Source organism: Vicugna pacos, chromosome X (assembly GCF_048564905.1).
Source record: "Vicugna pacos chromosome X, VicPac4, whole genome shotgun sequence".
NCBI classification, from domain to species: domain Eukaryota; kingdom Metazoa; phylum Chordata; class Mammalia; order Artiodactyla; family Camelidae; genus Vicugna; species Vicugna pacos.
Window position 1 is genome coordinate 107,323,429 of NC_133023.1, and position 17,559 is coordinate 107,340,987.

General features: G+C 47.9%; 1 protein-coding gene across 1 annotated transcript; it reads right to left on the reverse strand.

Annotated features, from left to right (window-relative positions):
* Window positions 1-5,263: 5,263 nt before the first annotated feature.
* On the reverse strand, window positions 5,264-5,938 carry LOC140691957 (melanoma-associated antigen 8-like). Its single transcript, XM_072956508.1, has one exon. The coding sequence runs from the start codon at window positions 5,936-5,938 to the stop codon at window positions 5,324-5,326; it is 615 nt and encodes a 204-aa protein (XP_072812609.1). The 3' UTR covers window positions 5,264-5,323.
* Window positions 5,939-17,559: the final 11,621 nt, after the last annotated feature.

Consider the following 17,559-nt stretch of genomic DNA (forward strand, 5'->3'; position numbering starts at 1 on the left):
TGCTTGTTCCGACCTGTGGCCTCCCAGGACCGACTGTGTTTTGGGGTCCAGGGTCCTCACTGCTCGCTCACAGTCATCAGCTTCACTCCCAGTGGGACCTTGGATTCTCTCCTCTGCAGATCTGAGGGTCCCCCCACCCCCCATCTCACACTAAGTCCCCGGTCTCTCTGAGACCAGGGTGCCGCAGTCAGGACACGACACGTGGGCCCGTCCTGCCCTCGGGCCTCCGGACAGCTGCTAGCAAGGTTCCCTGTCTGTGGGATGGCCTCTTTTCCGGGTTCCGGGAGCCCTCAGTTCTCCCTCAGGGTCGTCACTTAGGCGTCATGTCGTCTAGCCTCTGGCCACCCGAGGCCCCGCCCCTCACCCCAGGACCCCAGTCCCTCGGAGACCCGGGTGTCAGGAAATGCCGCCGGTGCTCACCCTGCCCCAAGGCCTCCAATGTCCAACACTGTCCCCGGGTGCAGGAATCCTCCGTTGTCCCTCGGGGTCCTCACTTTGACTCAGGCGGCATGCAGCCTCCCCTTGGAACCCCCGAAGCCCCGCCCCTCATCCCAGGACCCCAATCCCTCTGAGGCCCGGATGGCAAGAAATGCCGCCGGTGCTCACCCTGCCCCAAGGCCTCCAAGCCCCAACACTGTCCCGGGGTGCAGGAATCCTCCGTTCTCCCTCGGGGTCCTCACTTTGACTCAGGCGGCATGTAGCCTCCCCTTGGAACCCCCGAAGCCACGCCCCTCATCCCAGGACCCCAGTCCCTCCGAGACCCGGATGGCAGGAAATGACGCCTGTGCTTGTTCCGACCTGTGGCCTCCCAGGACCGACTGTGTTTTGGGGTCCAGGGTCCTCACTGCTCGCTCACAGTCATCAGCTTCACTCCCAGTGGGACCTTGGATTCTCTCCTCTGCAGATCTGAGGGTCCCCCCACCCCCCATCTCACACTAAGTCCCCGGTCTCTCTGAGACCAGGGTGCCGCAGTCAGAGCACAACACGTGGGCCCACCCTGCCCTCGGGCCTCCGGACAGCTGCTAGCAAGGTTCCCTCTCTGTGGGATGGCCTCTTTTCCGGGTTCGGGGAGCCCTCAGTTCTCCCTCACGGTCGTCACTTAGGCGTCATGTCGTCTAGCCTCTGGCCACCCGAGGCCCCGCCCCTCACCCCAGGACCCCAGTCCATCGGAGACCCGGGTGTCAAGAAATGCCGCCGGTGGTCACCCTGCCCCAAGGCCTCCAAGCCCCAACACTGTCCCGGGGTGCAGGAATCCTCCGTTCTCCCTCGGGGTCCTCACCTTGACTCAGGCGGCATGTGGTCTCCCCTCTGGCCACCCGAGGCCCCGCCCCTCATCCCAGGACCCCAGTCCCTCCGAGACCCGGATGTCAGGAAGTCAGGGCCCCACGAGTGCTCATCACACGCAGGCCCTCCCAGGGCTGACAGCAGGGGCGGGATCTGTTTGGCCACTTCTGTCCTCCGTCAGGGTCCTCAGCTTCAGCCCTGGCGGTTCCTGGGACGCCCCCTTGTTGACCCGAGCCCACACCCTCACACCAAGGCCCTCACTGCCCAGAGACCCCCAGGGGAGTCTGTGGACTCACATCAGGCCACCAAGCCCAGGGCTTCCCAGGACCGTGGACGCCAGGGGCTGAGATGGATTCCCCGGGGGTCCCTCAGCCCTCCCTCTGCTCCCCACCTGGGCTCCAGGCTGGGCCTGGGCCTCTCCCTCTGCCCACCTCAGTTTGCTCCCCTTGGACCCAGGCCCCTCCACAGCCTGGACCCCCGAGAGGGAAGCGGGGGTGGGGGTTGGGGCACTGATCCCCGCCACCCTGCCTGCGGTCTCCCAGGGCTGACAGCGGAACCGACCTGGATTTATCGTGTTCCATTGATCTGTGTCCCTCCACACGGTTCCACCTTGACTCCTGGCAGCGCTGGGCTCCTTCCCTGTGCAGACCTGAAGCCGGCCTCCCTCACCCAGGCCCTCACCTCTCTCACCCCCCAGGGAGGGGGCATCAGCGCCCGTCAGATCCGGACCCCGTGCCCGGGGCTCTCCCAGGGCTGTCGGGGGGGCCGGAGGTGGATTCCCTGTTTGGAATTCAGCCTCGGTGGGTGTTTCCTCCCTGCGATTTCCAGGACCATTCCTCATCTATGGCTTTGGATTCTGACCATCGAGGGGAGCTGACCCATCAGTGTAAGTGTCCAGCAGACAGTTTCCAAGAACACACCCCAGTAAATCCTACCCCAAGTTTGGGGCGGTTTCCAAACCTCTTCAACTATATATGCCAAGACTGAGTACACTGTGAGCCACATTAAACGCCACTCCTCCCTGCAGTTGGAGCATTCTGAGTGTTCTAGCAGCTCAGGCAGGATAAGCAGGTCTCTAAGCATCCCTGAACAAAGTACACCTTCCCTTCTCGCCCAGGAGATGTATCTACGATCCCAGAGGGACTTCTCAGAGCAATCTCCCACCTGACACGTTCCTCTCACCACTAACAAGTGCCGTCTGCACGTCTGCCTGCCGCCAACACCCAGCTTCATTACCATCACCTCCCACAGAAGGAGCCCCGCCCTCCCCCCACCCCAGCTTCCCAAAGCCCTGAACTGCCCTGGCGCTGGGCACTTACACTTGGGTGCTCTCTCCCGGACCCCCACCCCCTCGCCCTATTTTCCTTTGCCCTATGGGACTCAGGAGACATGTCACCAACTTCCCGATGTGACTGCGGCTCCTAGACTATCCTAGGTGTGGGCTGTCCTGCTTTTCCGAGTGTCCCCACTGCTAACACCGAGCCCTCCAGAGAGCAGAGGCTCGGTGTACGTCTGCGGATGAACTGAGATGGTGAGCAGGGATCCTATTGATTCAGGTTGCCTTTCTCCTCCTTTCTTAACTGAGCCAGACAAATCCAGGTTATACACACATAATTATAATTTTATAGACTGACAGAAGAAAAGGGATAAGGAGCCAATAATTAACTATCTTTCACTTTTACTTCTCTCTCTCTTGACCCCACCGAGTTTAGTGCTGATCACTCTCACATTTCCAAGTAAATTTCTATTCCAGTGCGGTGTTATCTACTTTGGCATCGCGAAGTATGATGGAAGCTTTCCCAATTTGTTTTACAAAATAGCAAAACTCAGTCTTGAGCTGCGTAAGTACCAATACATGCGTAATCAATATCATTCACCAACTAAGATACTGAAGCTTATTAAATATTATTATTAATATACAGAAATCTGTTGCATCTTATACACTAACAAAGGAGCATCAGGAAGAGAAATTAAGGAAACAATCCCATTTACCATCACATCAAAGAGAATAAAAATATCTAGTACTAAAGCTAGCTAAGGAGACCAAAGACCTGTACTCCAATAACTACAAGACACTGATGTGAGAAGCTGAAGATGACACCAACAGATGGAAAGATATACCGTGTTCTTGGATTGGAAGAATCAGTGTTGTTGACCATACAACCCAGTGGCCGTACTACCCAAGGCAATCTACAGATTCAAAGCAATCCCTGTCAAAATAACAATGGCATTTTTCTCAGAACAAGAACCAATAACTTAAAAAAGTGTACGGAAAAAGAAAAGAACCCCAATAGCTAAAACAATCTTGAGAATGAAGAACAGAGCGGGAGGAATCATGCTCCCTGACTTTAGACTATATTACAGAGCTGTAGTAATCAAAACAGTGCGGCACTGGCCCCCAAACAGACACACAGATCAATGGAACAGGATAAAGAGGCGAGAAGAAAACCCGCACACTTACCGTCAATTAATCTACGACAAAGGGAGCAAGGATATTGAATGGAGAAAAGACAGTCTCTTCAATAAGTGGTTCTGGGAAAACTGGACAGCTTCCTCTCAAAGAACGAACTTAGAACATTCTCTAACACCATACACAAAAATAAACTCAAGATAGATTAAAGATCTACATTCAAGACTGGATACTATAATACTCCTAGAGGAAAACATAGGCAGAACCCTCTCTGACGTAAATTACAGCAATAACGTTTTCGATCCATCTCCTAAAACAAAGGAAATAAAACGAAAAATAAACAGTGGGGACCTAATTATACTTAAAAGCTTCTGCACAGCAAAGGAATCCACTGACTAAATAAAAAAAACAACCTACAGAAGGGGAGAAAATATTTGCAAATGATACAACTGACAAGGGAGCAATAACCACCGTATATAAACAGCTCATACAATTCAACATCAAAAAGACAAATGACCCAACTAAAAACAGGCAGAACAACAGAATAGACATCTGTCCAAAGAAGAAATGCAGGTGGCCAGCAGGCACGTGAAAAGATGCTCAGTGTAACTAATCATCAGGGAAATGCAAATCAAAACCACAATGAGGTATCACCTCATACCTGTCAGAATGGCTACCTTCAAAAAGAACGCGAAGAAAAATGTTGGCGAAGATGTGGAGAAAAGGGATCCCTCCTACACTGTTGGTGCGGATGTGAATTGGTGTGGCCATTGTGGAAAACAGTATGCCGTTTCTCACAAAACTAAAAATAGAACCACCAAGTGACCCAGCAATTCCATTCCTGGGTATATATCTCAAAAAAAAAAAAGATACTAATTTGAAAAGATACACGCACCCAATATTCATAGCAGCGTTATCTACAATTGCCAAGATGTGGAAGGAACCTAAATGTCCATCAGCAGAGGAATGGATACACACACACACACACACACACATACGGAATACTAGTCAGCCATAAAAAACAAAATTTTGCCATTTGCAGCAACATGGATGGACTTGGAGGACATTATGCTAAGTGAAATAAATCAGACAGAGAAAGACAAATACTGTATGATATCAGTTTATACGTGGACTCTAAAAAATACAACTAGTGACTATAACAAAGAAGCAGACTCATAGAGAACAAACTAGTGATTACCAGGGGGGAGGGGGGAGGGGCAATATAGGGGTGAGGGAGCGGGAGGTCCAAACTATTGGGTGGAAGGAAGGTTCACAACCAGGTTCATTGGGTGCACAACAAGGGGTATATAACCAATATTTTCTCAGAACTGTAAATGAAATGTAATCTTTAAAAAAACTGTATAGTAAAATAAAGTATATTGATACTTATTAAAACGAATAACATCTGAAGCATCACTAAGGGAAATGAAGATGAATTTCCATATCATTGTAGAGAACAGGAGCCCAGAGATGCTGTACACCGTGTTCCCCCCACCGGCCCGGGCCCTCACTACCTAAAAGGCTGACTGCTTGCTCTTCAGACACACAGTGAAGAGTCAGCCTCACTTCCTGCCCGGCGGGAGAAGCTGCCGGACAGGGGCCTAGAAGGAGCCCAGCTGCAAGTCTGCCTCAGGCCCCCTCTTCCTCATCACTCACTCGCTCTTCAGACAGGGATGGGAAAGAACTGGGACCCCTTCTATTCACCCTGAGGAAATGTTCCAGGACTTGCAGCTTGCTGGTCTCCGTGTAGGCCCGGGGACCCCACAGGAACTCGTAGCGAGCGGGATCGCTGTTGGCCACCTGCCGGTACTCCACGTACCCCTCCTGCACCCACACGTTGGTGATGAGTTCCCTGGGCTCCCCGTAGATGAAGTGCTCCCTCCCAGCACACAGCCCCATCTTGCTAAGCGCTCGCCAGACTGCCTCCTCAGGAGCAAAGTCGCCCTCCAGGACAATCACACCCAGAAGTATCACCAGGAGGCCAGTGTTGGGCATGCTCTGCCCGTCGTCCTGCATGCCATCGTAGGTGAGGCCCAGGGTGGGGACCAGGACATACAAGTGCTCCCTGGGGTCCACCTCCTTCACATCCACCCCAAAGACCAGCTGCAGACACTCAGAGGCTTGGCTCAAGACCACAGGGAAGTGGTCCTGGTCATCTCTGAGGACCGCATTCAGCATTTCCTCTTTTGAGGTCGGCTGCTTTGTGCGGTACTTGTGGAGCAGGAAGCCCATCAGTTCAGCCATCATCAAATGTAATGCATCTTGGAGCCGGGACTCGGCATCTGCCGGGTCCTGCCCGGAGCTGGGCCCCTCCTCACCTTGGATTCTGAGGCCATTGTCTTCCGACTGGCTCCATGGAGGGGCTGCCACGGCTGTGGGGGAGGGGCAGACACCCTGAGGGCTCTGCGTGGGACTGGGTGTCCCAGAATCAGCCGCCTCCTCGCCAGTGCCCAGGAACAGGACTGAGTAGGAAGACGACGAGGAGGAGGAGGAGGGAGACAACGGGGATGCGCCGCCTTCCTCCTCCTCCTCCTCCTCCTCGTCCTCCTCCTCCTCGTCCTCCTCCTCCTCCTCCACCCAAATGTCCTGCTCATCCATGGAATCCTCAGCCGCTCTTGGGTCCTTAAAGTCGGCTTCAGTGTGGTGGAGGTCACGCATCTGAACGGGAGGCACGGTGAGTGGTGTCGGGCAGCTGAGAGGAGCGAGGCCAGGGGTGACAGATGGGGACCCACGGGCCTGGGGAAGAAAGGGAGTGTCAGCGGCCCGGGCTGAGAAACCCACCCTGGGGGGCTCTGACAAAGGCCACTTACAGGTCTCCTCTCCAGGGGTGCCCTCGGCCTCACAGGGGCTCTCCTCCTGGTGGACGGTCGTCTGTGAACCTGACGGGGGAAGTAAGGCAGCTCCTCAGGGTGCAGCCGGCACAGCCCGAGGCTTTGGGGGCGACAGGGGGTGGGTGGAGTGGACGTTGGCGTCGTGGGGTCCCCTCTGTTCCAGGAGCCCCCGGGCACACACTCAGGGCCCACACCTCACCTCCAGTCCTGGCACTGCCGGCCTCCTGTGCTCTGTGACCCGAGGACACGTGTCTCAGACCTAGGCCTTCACCTCCCGGTGTCTGGAGCCCCTGGGAGAGAAAGGAGGGGAGACCTGGGGTCTACACTGTGGCACAACCCTGGACCCGCGTGCTGGCAGCAGGCCTGGGCTCTGGCAGGTTCCCACTCTTCTAGGGTGGGAGGTCCTCTCCGCGCTAACTCAGGGTCCTCACCGTGACTCCAAGCGGGACCTGGGATTCTGCGCTCCAACCACCTGAGGGCCCCATCCTGATAGTAAGTCCCTGGTCTCTCTGAGCCCTGGATGCGGAAGTCAGGACACACCACGTGTGCTCATCCCGCCTGGGGGCCTCCCAGGGCTGACAGCAGGGGCAGGATCGGTTGCGTCCCCTCTGTTCTGGGGTTTCTGGTCCCCTCACTCCTCCCTCAGGGTCCTCCCCTTGACTCCTGGCAGGAGCTGAGATTCCCCCCTCAGCCCACCTGAGGCCCCGCCCGTCATTCCGGGACGCCAGTCCTTCCGAGACTCGCATTTCAGGAACTGCTGCCCGAGGTCCTCCCGCCCCATGGTCTCCCAGGACTGGCTCTGTTCTGGGGTCCAGGGTCCCTGAATGCTAACTCGCGGTCGGCACCTTCACTCCCAGGCGGCCCTGAGATTCTCTCCTCCGCAGACCTGAGGCCCCCGCCCTTTCACTATGTCCCCAGTCTGTCTGAGACTCGGATGCGGAAGTCAGGACAAACCACGTGGGCCTGTCCTCGCCTCGGGCCGCCGGACGGCTGAAAGCAAGGGCGCCTTTCTGTGGGGTGGCCACTTTTCTGGGTTCAGGGGCCCCTCCTTCCTCCTTCAGGGTCCTCACTTTGACTCAGGCGGCATGTAGCCTCCCCTTGGAACCCCCGAGGCCCCGCCCCTCATCCCAGGACCCCAGTCCCTCTGAGGCCCGGATGGCAGGAAATGCCGCCGGTGCTCACCCTGCCCCAAGGCCTCCAAGCCCCAACACTGTCCCGGGGTGCAGGAATCCTCCGTTCTCCCTCGGGGTCCTCACTTTGACTCAGGCGGCATGTAGCCTCCCCTTGGAACCCCCGAAGCCACGCCCCTCATCCCAGGACCCCAGTCCCTCCGAGACCCGGATGGCAGGAAATGCCGCCTGTGCTTGTTCCGACCTGTGGCCTCCCAGGACCGACTGTGTTTTGGGGTCCAGGGTCCTCACTGCTCGCTCACAGTCATCAGCTTCACTCCCAGTGGGACCTTGGATTCTCTCCTCTGCAGATCTGAGGGTCCCCCCACCCCCCATCTCACACTAAGTCCCCGGTCTCTCTGAGACCAGGGTGCCAGAGTCAGGACACGACACGTGGGCCCGTCCTGCCCTCGGGCCTCCGGACAGCTGCTAGCAAGGTTCCCTGTCTGTGGGATGGCCTCTTTGCCGGGTTCCGGGAGCCCTCAGTTCTCCCTCAGGGTCGTCACTTAGGCGTCATGTCGTCTAGCCTCTGGCCACCCGAGGCCCCGCCCCTCACCCCAGGACCCCAGTCCCTCGGAGACCCGGGTGTCAGGAAATGCCGCCGGTGCTCACCCTGCCCCAAGGCCTCCAAGCCCCAACACTGTCCCGGGGTGCAGGAATCCTCCGTTGTCCCTCGGGGTCCTCACTTTGACTCAGGCGGCATGCAGCCTCCCCTTGGAACCCCCGAAGCCCCGCCCCTCATCCCAGGACCCCAATCCCTCTGAGGCCCGGATGGCAAGAAATGCCGCCGGTGCTCACCCTGCCCCAAGGCCTCCAAGCCCCAACACTGTCCTGGGGTGCAGGAATCCTCCGTTCTCCCTCGGGGTCCTCACCTTGACTCAGGCGGCATGTGGTCTCCCCTCTGGCCACCCGAGGCCCCGCCCCTCATCCCAGGGCCCCAGTCCCTCCGAGACCCGGATGTCAGGAAGTCAGGGCCCCACGAGTGCTCATCACACCCAGGTCCTCCCAGGGCTGACAGCAGGGGCGGGATCTGTTTCGCCACTTCTGTCCTCCGTCAGGGTCCTCAGCTTCAGCCCTGGCAGGTCCTGGGACGCCCCCTTGTTGACCCGAGCCCACACCCTGACACCAAGGCCCTCACTGCCCAGAGACCCCCAGGGGAGTCTGTGGACTCACATCAGGCCACCAGGCCCAGGGCTTCCCAGGACCTTGGAGGCCAGGGGCTGAGATGGATTCCCCGGTGGTCCCTCAGCCCTCCCTCTGCTCCCCACCTGGGCTCCAGGCTGGGCCTGGGCCCCTCCCTCTGCCCACCTCAGTTTGCTCCCCTTGGACCCAGGCCCCTCCACAGCCTGGACCCCCGAGAGGGAAGCGGGGGTGGGGGTTGGGGCACTGATCCCCGCCACCCTGCCTGCGGTCTCCGAGGGCTGACAGCGGAACCGACCTGGATTTATCCTGTTCCATTGATCTGTGTCCCTCCACACGGTTCCACCTTGACTCCTGGCAGCGCTGGGCTCCTTCCCTGTGCAGACCTGAAGCCGGCCTCCCTCACCCAGGCCCTCACCTCTCTCACCCCCCAGGGAGGGGGCATCAGCGCCCGTCAGATCCGGACCCCATGCCCGGGAGTCTCCCAGGGCTGTCTGGAGGGGCCCGAGGTGGATTCCCGGGGGCCTCAGTCTCCTGTGTCCTCACCTTGACTCCTGACAGGACCTGGGAGCCGCCCTCAGTCCACCGGAGACTTAGCCCCTGAGACCATCTCTCTGACTGCCAGAGTTCGCTGAGGAGGTGGGGGCGGGTTTGTGCTCAGCCTCATAGCACCGCCCGTGGTCCTCCAGGATTCGTGCTCGGGGCCGTTTCATTTGCAGGGACCCTCCGTCATGTGGTCGTTGGACCCTCTGTCCTCACCCAGGAGAGTCCTCACCCACCGTTCTCAGACAGAGGCTGCAGTCCCAGCAAAGATGCTGGAGGGCACCTACCTGCCCGTGACCGTGACCGTGACCGTGGGGGAGCAGATTGTAACGCACATTCTGTCGGGGGCTCCTGGCCCGCCAGCCTGACTTCGGAGAAGGTCTGTTCTGCAAGGTTTCTTCTCTACCTGCAGGAAGCTAAGCAGTGGGATTTGGGGAGGCCCTGCTGTTTTGAGTTTATCTAACTTTACATTGTCTAGTGCAATAGTTGTTGTTTTCTGAACCCTTATTTCTAGTAAACAATACATTTTATATCTCTCCCAAACATATTTTTAGAATATATATTTGTGTATGTGTGTGTATATATTAAGGTAATTTCATGAAAGAATACCCGCCCTTACTTTCTGTGGGTCCCTCGTCATTCTATTTTTCATCTATTCTTTACATTCTCTAATAATTTTTGGCTGACCTGTCCTCACCCACTAAAGGTAGTTTCAGATGGCTGTAGATAGCACAGATTCCAGAATCATATGCCTCAGTCAGCACCATCTTTCCTGCTGTCTGATATTTCCCCAGGGCTACTGGCATGTGTGGTGTGAGAGCTTGGCTCAGATGTGTGCGGTGAAGCAGGAAAGAAGCTGAAACATTTCCCCTACCCGTCCTGCCATCTGCATCTGTGCAGCCCACAGCATCCCCCCACTTCCCTGCTGCTCCCCACTCCCCCACCACAAACACAAGGACCATCTCCCCATAGTCAGCAGTCTCCCGTAGGGCTTTCTCATGCTTTGTTGTTTGGATTTTGTTGTTGGTTCCCCCCCCCCTGCTTTTTCCTATAGTTTTCCAGGTTTAATTTGGGGAGCAGATGTCAGCAGTCTGAGCTTGACTGTCATTTTGGTAGCTACAGAGAAGGCACTAAATCTGTATATCACTTAAGCAGAACTGGTGTATTCTGGTCCCCATCGATGAGTATGATACACTGCTCCATTTATTTGGGACTTCTGCTACCTGACTCCATCAGTAAACTTGCATAGTTTACTTGTATTCTGATATGTATTTATATAGCTATATAAAACTATGTAGTCATATATTATCTGGATATATATATATATATAAAATACACGTTATTATACATCGTTATACAATTTTATGTATAGTTACATGGATCTTGTTCGTTTTCATCAGGCTGCTTCATAGGTAATTTTTGGATCTTGTTGCTGTTTTGAATGGGGTCTTTTCTGTTACATGTTCTAATTAGTTAGTATTAGTTGTGTGACAGAACTCTGTATTTTGCTATAATGATCTTCTTTACACTAGGTGAAGTCTCATTCGCTTGAATATCCAATGTGCCTACTGCTTTGAGTTTTTAAAATAGATGACCAGATTGTTAGCCAACACTGTCTCTTTTCAATATTTATACATCTTATTCATGTGACATCCACAGCTCTGGCTTTGTGTTCCAGTACAGTTGTGAATGGTAGAAGTGAGAATATTTATCTCTGTGTAGTTCTTGACTAATGGGAATGCTTCTAATAGTTCACATGTAAGTATGTGTTTATTGTCTATTTTAGGAAATGGAAGTTCTTTCTCATCTTAGTTTGAACTCATCCTGAATTCCTTTAAAAGACTTTCTTAACCCATTGATGTGATCAAATTTAAAAAAAATTTCCCCTGATTTGTTAGCATAGGAATTACCATTGAAGACATTTTCAAATATTAAATCATATTTTCATTCCTCAGACACAGAGTGTTGGTTTAATTCACTGACTTGTTGAATGTGCTATTTATTTAGGATATTTGCTGTTTGAATGAACTTGGTGCATGCATTCTTTCTGTGGTATGCTCACATCTAGTTTTTTTAAATTATTTTTATTGAAGTACGGTCAGTTACAATATGTCAATTTCTGATGTACAGCATAATGCCCCAGTCATGCATATATATGCATATGTATACACACACACACACACACACACACACACACACATTTATTTTTGAATGATAGCTAGCCTGGGAGAAAGAGTTGAACAATTGTGCGTCTTTTCACGTGTTTGGAAGAGTTGGCATAAGATGGTGATGAGTGTGCCCTGACCATTTGGTAGAACTTGTCTCCAAAAACTACCTGTCCTGGAACATTTGATGGTGACTTGAGCTTTAAATACAGTTTCAGTTTGTATTTTGGGGGTAAGGTTTTCTATTGCTGTATGGGTAACTTGGTCACTTTTTTTCCTAAAGAGTGGTGACTTAGGATTTCAAGTTTAATTACATGATAGTTATAAAGAAATGTTTTCTTACAGGAAGATTAAAACATATACAATAGCAGAGAGAATACAAAATAAACCCAATATACCTATCACTGAGCATGAAAAACCTTAAATACGTGGCAACCTGGCTCCAGTTATTTCCCCACGTAGCCCACATCTCAGTCTCTGGAATAATGGGACACAGACCCAAGACATCACATCATTTTATGTCTAAATATTTCAATATGCATTTCTAAAAGATAAGGACTTCTTTTTAATAAACCATAGACCCAATACAATTACCACTTCAAAAAATTAAATGTCATTCATATCACCAGATGTCCAGTTTTTTTCACGTGTACCTGGGAGCCTTATATGTTTTCAGAAACTTGAATTGGTGTCCAAATATGGTCCACACCTTGTGGTTATTCATTATGTTCCTCAAGTCTTAAAAATCTGTGAATTCCTTTCACGTCACCTCTTTTTCCTTAAATTTCTTTTGGTAGGAAAAAAAACAGGTCTCGTGTTCTGTCCAGTACCTCATAGTGCAGATCTTAGTGAAAGTAACATTTCGGTGCCCTTTAACATGTCTTCCAGCCTCTTGTATTTCGTTAAAGTAGTGATTATAGGTATAAGCTTGATCGGACTGAGGTGCTTGTGTGTTTGTTTTATTGTTGCTGTTTTACAAGACCACTCCATAGGTGATGCTGTGTACTTCCAGTAGGAGGGACAATAGTGTCTGGTTGTCTCTCTCTGTGCTGATGCTGGCAGTCATTGATGATCATCACCTTTACCCACAAATCCATTATGGCGTTGCTGAATGGCAATGCTCTCATTCTCTCTTTCTCTCTTGCTTTGTTTATTAGCTGAAAAACTTCTATATGTAGAAACTTTTCCTTGACCACATTCACCATTGGGTTATACTGAGGGAAAGGTATCACATATTTGTCGTGTTGGCTTATAATATTTAAATCTCCTCTGCATTTGTATTTTGTACAATTTATTTAACTTATATTGTTTGCTTTTTTCATTAATAATTGGGCATATTTTCAAAAAAATTCTACTTCATGAGTATTTTGAAAGAACTGGCTTTTGTTATTCAGCTCTACTGTTTTCCGTTTCACTATTTCTGCATTTATATTCATTATTTCTTACCTTCTAATTCTATGTATTTCCCTCTGAGTATCACTTGGGCTGTATCACACAGATGGTTTTATATAGCTTTGTATGTATTGCTTAAGTTTTTGACAAGTTGAAGCTATCACTATTATTTAGTTATTAGACTTTTTTCAACATACGTACAAAAACTAAAGTGAGTTAAATGATTATTTTTATGTATTCATTTATTTATTTTTATTAAGGCATTGCTTAAACAGAAGTTTTAGGTTCACAGCAAAATTGAGAGGAAAGTACGGAGATTTCCCATGTAGCCCCAGCTCCCACACATGCATAGCCTTCCCCAATATCAACATCCCACACCCAAGTGGTACATTTGCTACAACTGATCAACCTATACTGAAACCTCATAAAGAGTCAAAGGTAATGGTTGACATTCAGGTTCACTCTGATGTTGTATATTCTGTGGGTTTGCGCAAATGTATGACATGTACCCATCATTATCGTATCACACAGAGCACTTTCACTGCCCTACAAGTTCTTTGTGCTCAGCCTATTCATCTCCCCCCCAACCCCGCCTCAACTCCTGACAGCACTGATTTTTCTTTTCCCAAAGACTCCATAGTTTTACCTTTTCCAGAATGTCATATAATTGGAATCATACAGTACGTAGCCTCTTCAGATTGGCTTCTTTTACTTAATAATATGCATGGAAGTTTCCTCCATGTCACTTCATGGCTCAGTGGCTCATTTCTTTTCAGTCCTGAATAATACTCTGTTGACTGGATGTACCACAGTTTATGTATGCGTTCACTCACTAAAGAACATCTTTGTTACTTCCAAGTTTGGGCAATTATGAATAAGGCTGCAATAACCGTCCATTTGCAGACTTTTGTGATTTTAGTCCTCAGCTCCTTTGGGTAAGTGCAAAGACTGTGATTGTTGGGTTGTATTGTAGGAGTATGTGTAGTTTTGTAGGAAACCTTCCAAACACTTTGGAAGACAATGTTGAGTCATCTTATCCATAAATGTAGAATATTTCTCCATTTAGCTTTTTAGTTTGTTCATCAGAGCTTTGTAGCTTCCTATATAAATCATGTGTATATTTTGTTAGATTTATACCCAAGTATTTCATTTTTATAGAGTGCTAATGAAAATTGCATTGTGTCTTAATTTTAAATTTTACTTGTTTATTGTTGTTATCTAAGGGAATTGTTTACATTTGTATATTAACTTTGTAACCTACAACCTTCTTATAATTGCTTACTTGTTCCAGGAGTTTTTAAATTGTTGATTCTTTCATATTATCTACATAGACAAACGTGTCTTCTATGAATAAAGACAGTTTTATTTCTTTCTTCCCAGTCTTTATACCTTTTATTTCCTTTTCTAGTTTTACTGCATTAGCCAGAACTTCCAGTACTATGTTTTCAAGGAGTCTTGAGAGGGAACATCCTTCCTTTGTTCCTGATCTTGGTAGGAAAGCTTCAATTTTCTCACCATTAAATATGATTTTAGCTGTAGGTTTTTTGTAGAGTTTTTTAATCAAGTTGAGGATGGTCGACTCTGGTCCTCCTTTACTCAGAATTTTTATCATGCGTGGGTGTTGGGTTTTTCAAATGTTTATTCTGCATTGATATGATCTTGTGATTTTTTTAGCCTATTAATGAGATGAATTACATTAATTGATTTTTTAATTGAAGTATAGCTGATGTATAACATTGTATAAGTTACAGACGTACAATGTAGTGATTCACGATTTTTAAAGGTTATACTCCATTTATAGTTACTAGAAAATATTTGCTATATTCCCTGTGTTGTGTAGTATATCCTTATAGCTTATTTTATACATAATAGTTTTGTACATCTTAATCCTCACCCCTATGTTGTCACTTCTCTCTTCCCTCTCCCCACTGGTAACCACTACTTTGTTCTGTATATCTGTGAGTCTGCTTTTTTTTTATTATATTCAGTTGTTTGTTGCATTTTTTAGATTACACATATGTCACATTGTACAGTATTTGTCTTTCTCTCTCTGGCTTATATCACTTAGCATGATGCCCTCCAAGTCCAATCATGTTGCTGAAAATGGCAAAATTTCATTCTTTTTTGTAGCTGAGTAGTATTTCAGTGTGTGTGTGTGTGTCTGAGTGTGTGTGTGTGTATACCACTTCTTCTTTATCCATTCATCTATTGATGGACTCAGGTTATTTCCGTATCTTGGCAACTGTAAATAATGCTGCTGTGAACATAATGGTGGATTCATCTATTTTTCCTTGCTATTCTATTAGTTTTTGTCCCACATAGTTTGATGCCCTTTTGTTAGGTGCATACACATTAAGGATTGTTATGCCTTCATGGAGAATTAATGCCTTTATCTTTATGTGACGCTTTTCTTCATCCCTAATAGCTTTCTTTGATCTGAAGTCTCCACTGTCTGAAGTTAATAAAGCCGGTCTTGCTTTCTTTTGATTAAATGTTAGTATGGTTTATCATTCTCTATCCATTTACCTTTAATCTATATGTGTCTTTACATTTAAAGTGAATTTCTTGTAGACAACATATAGTTGGGTCTTCTTTTTGTCCACTCTGACTATCTCTGTCTTTTAATAGGTGGATTTAGACCTTTGATGTTCAAAGTGATTACTGATATGGTTGGATTAATATCTACCTTTTTTTTTTTTTTTACTATTTTCTATTTGTTGCCTTTGTTCTTTGTTCCTGTTTTTGTCTCCTACTCTTTTCTTCTTATTGTGGTTTTAATTGTTTGCTTTATATCATTCAGTTTTCTCTCCTTTCTTAGAATATCATTTATACATTTAAAAAACTTTTTTTAAATGGTAGCCCTGCAGTTTTTAATACACATTTGCAACTAATCCAAGTCCACTTTCTAATTACATTAAATCACTATGGGTAGCATGAGTAGCTTATAACAACAAAATAATCTTACTTCCTCCATCCTGTATCATAGCTGACAAATCATTTCACTTATACATAAGCACATATGTGTAATCAAATACTTTGATGCTATTATTATTTTGAACAAACTGTTATCTGTTAGATAAATTAAGAATAAGAAAATTTTAGGTTTTAAAATTTTACTTTCACATATTCTTTCCCCAGTGGTCTTTATGCTCCAGTGCTTTTTAGTTTAGCTCCAAGTTTTTAACCCATTTTCCTTCTCTGTAAATAACTTTATTTAACATTTCTTCAAGGCAGGTCTGCTGGGAACAAATTCCCTCAATTTCTGTTTGAGAGAGAGGGTCTTTATTTCTCCTTCACTTTTGAAAGAGAATTGGATAGGGTACAGAATTCTAGGTTGATGGAATTTCTTTATCTCAACACTTTATTTAATTTCACTCCACTGTCTTCTTGCATGCATGGTTTCTGAGGAAAAGTGAGATGTGATTCTTATGTTTGCTCTTCTGTGGATTAAGTGCTCTTTTTACTCTGGCTTCTTTCAGAATTGTGTCTTCATATTTGATTTCAGGTAATTTAAAAATGATATGCCTAGGTGTGGTTTGGTTTTGTTTGTTTGTTTTACCTTTATCCTGCTTGATGTTCTGAGTTTCCTGGATCTGTGGTTTGGTGCCTTGACATCAATCTGGAAAAATTCTTGGTCATTAGTTTTTCAAAGCTTTCTTCTATTCCTTTTTCTTTTTCTTCTCCTTCTGGTATTCCCATTAGGTATATGTTATGCCTTTTGTAGTCATGCCACAGTTCCTGAATATTCTGGGTCTTTAAAAATCTTTTTCCTGTTGGCTATCAGTTTGTGAGTTTCTACTGAGATAGTCTCAAGCTCAGAGATTCTTTTCTCAACAATGTCCTGTCTACTAGTAATCCCATCAAAGGCAGTCTTAATGTTTTTAAAATAGTGTTTTTCATTTCCAGCATTTCTTTTTGATTCTTTCTTAAAATTTCCACCTCTCTGCTCACATTGCCTGTCTGAACTGCATGCTGTCTACTTTTATCAATTACATTCCTTAGCATATTAATCATAGTTATTTTAAATTCCTGGTTTGGTAATTCCAACATTCCTGCCATATATGAGTCTGGTCCTGATGCTTGCTTTATCTCTTCGAACTATATTTTTTGTTTTTTAGTATGTCTTGTAAATTTTTCTGGATATCGAGGCATGATGTACTGGGTAAAAGGAACTATTCTAAACAGGCCTTTACTAATATGGTGGTGAGGTGTGAGGGGAACGGAAGTATTCTACAGTCTTATGATTAGGTCTCAGTCTTTTAGCAAACCTGTGCATCTGCACTGTGAACTTCAGTGCTTATCAGGTAATATTTTTCCCCTTTCAGTGAGACAGAATGGCTAGAGTGGGCTGGACTTGGGTATTTCCTTTCCCTCTAGGTCAGATAGACTCTCATAATACACCAGCAGATGAGGAATGGGCTTGTTAAGAAGAGCAGAGTGCTCTGGCTATTTGAAAAGTATTCCTTTTGCCCTACCCCTGCCAGAAAAGCAAAGGGATTTTTCTCAGATATTCACTGTGGGAACCTGGGCGGAGGTAAATATTACATTTCCATGGGGACCCACCTATGAATGGTCATAGAAATATGGACGCTAAAGGTGATTCTGATGAGGGTTCACAATGAAAA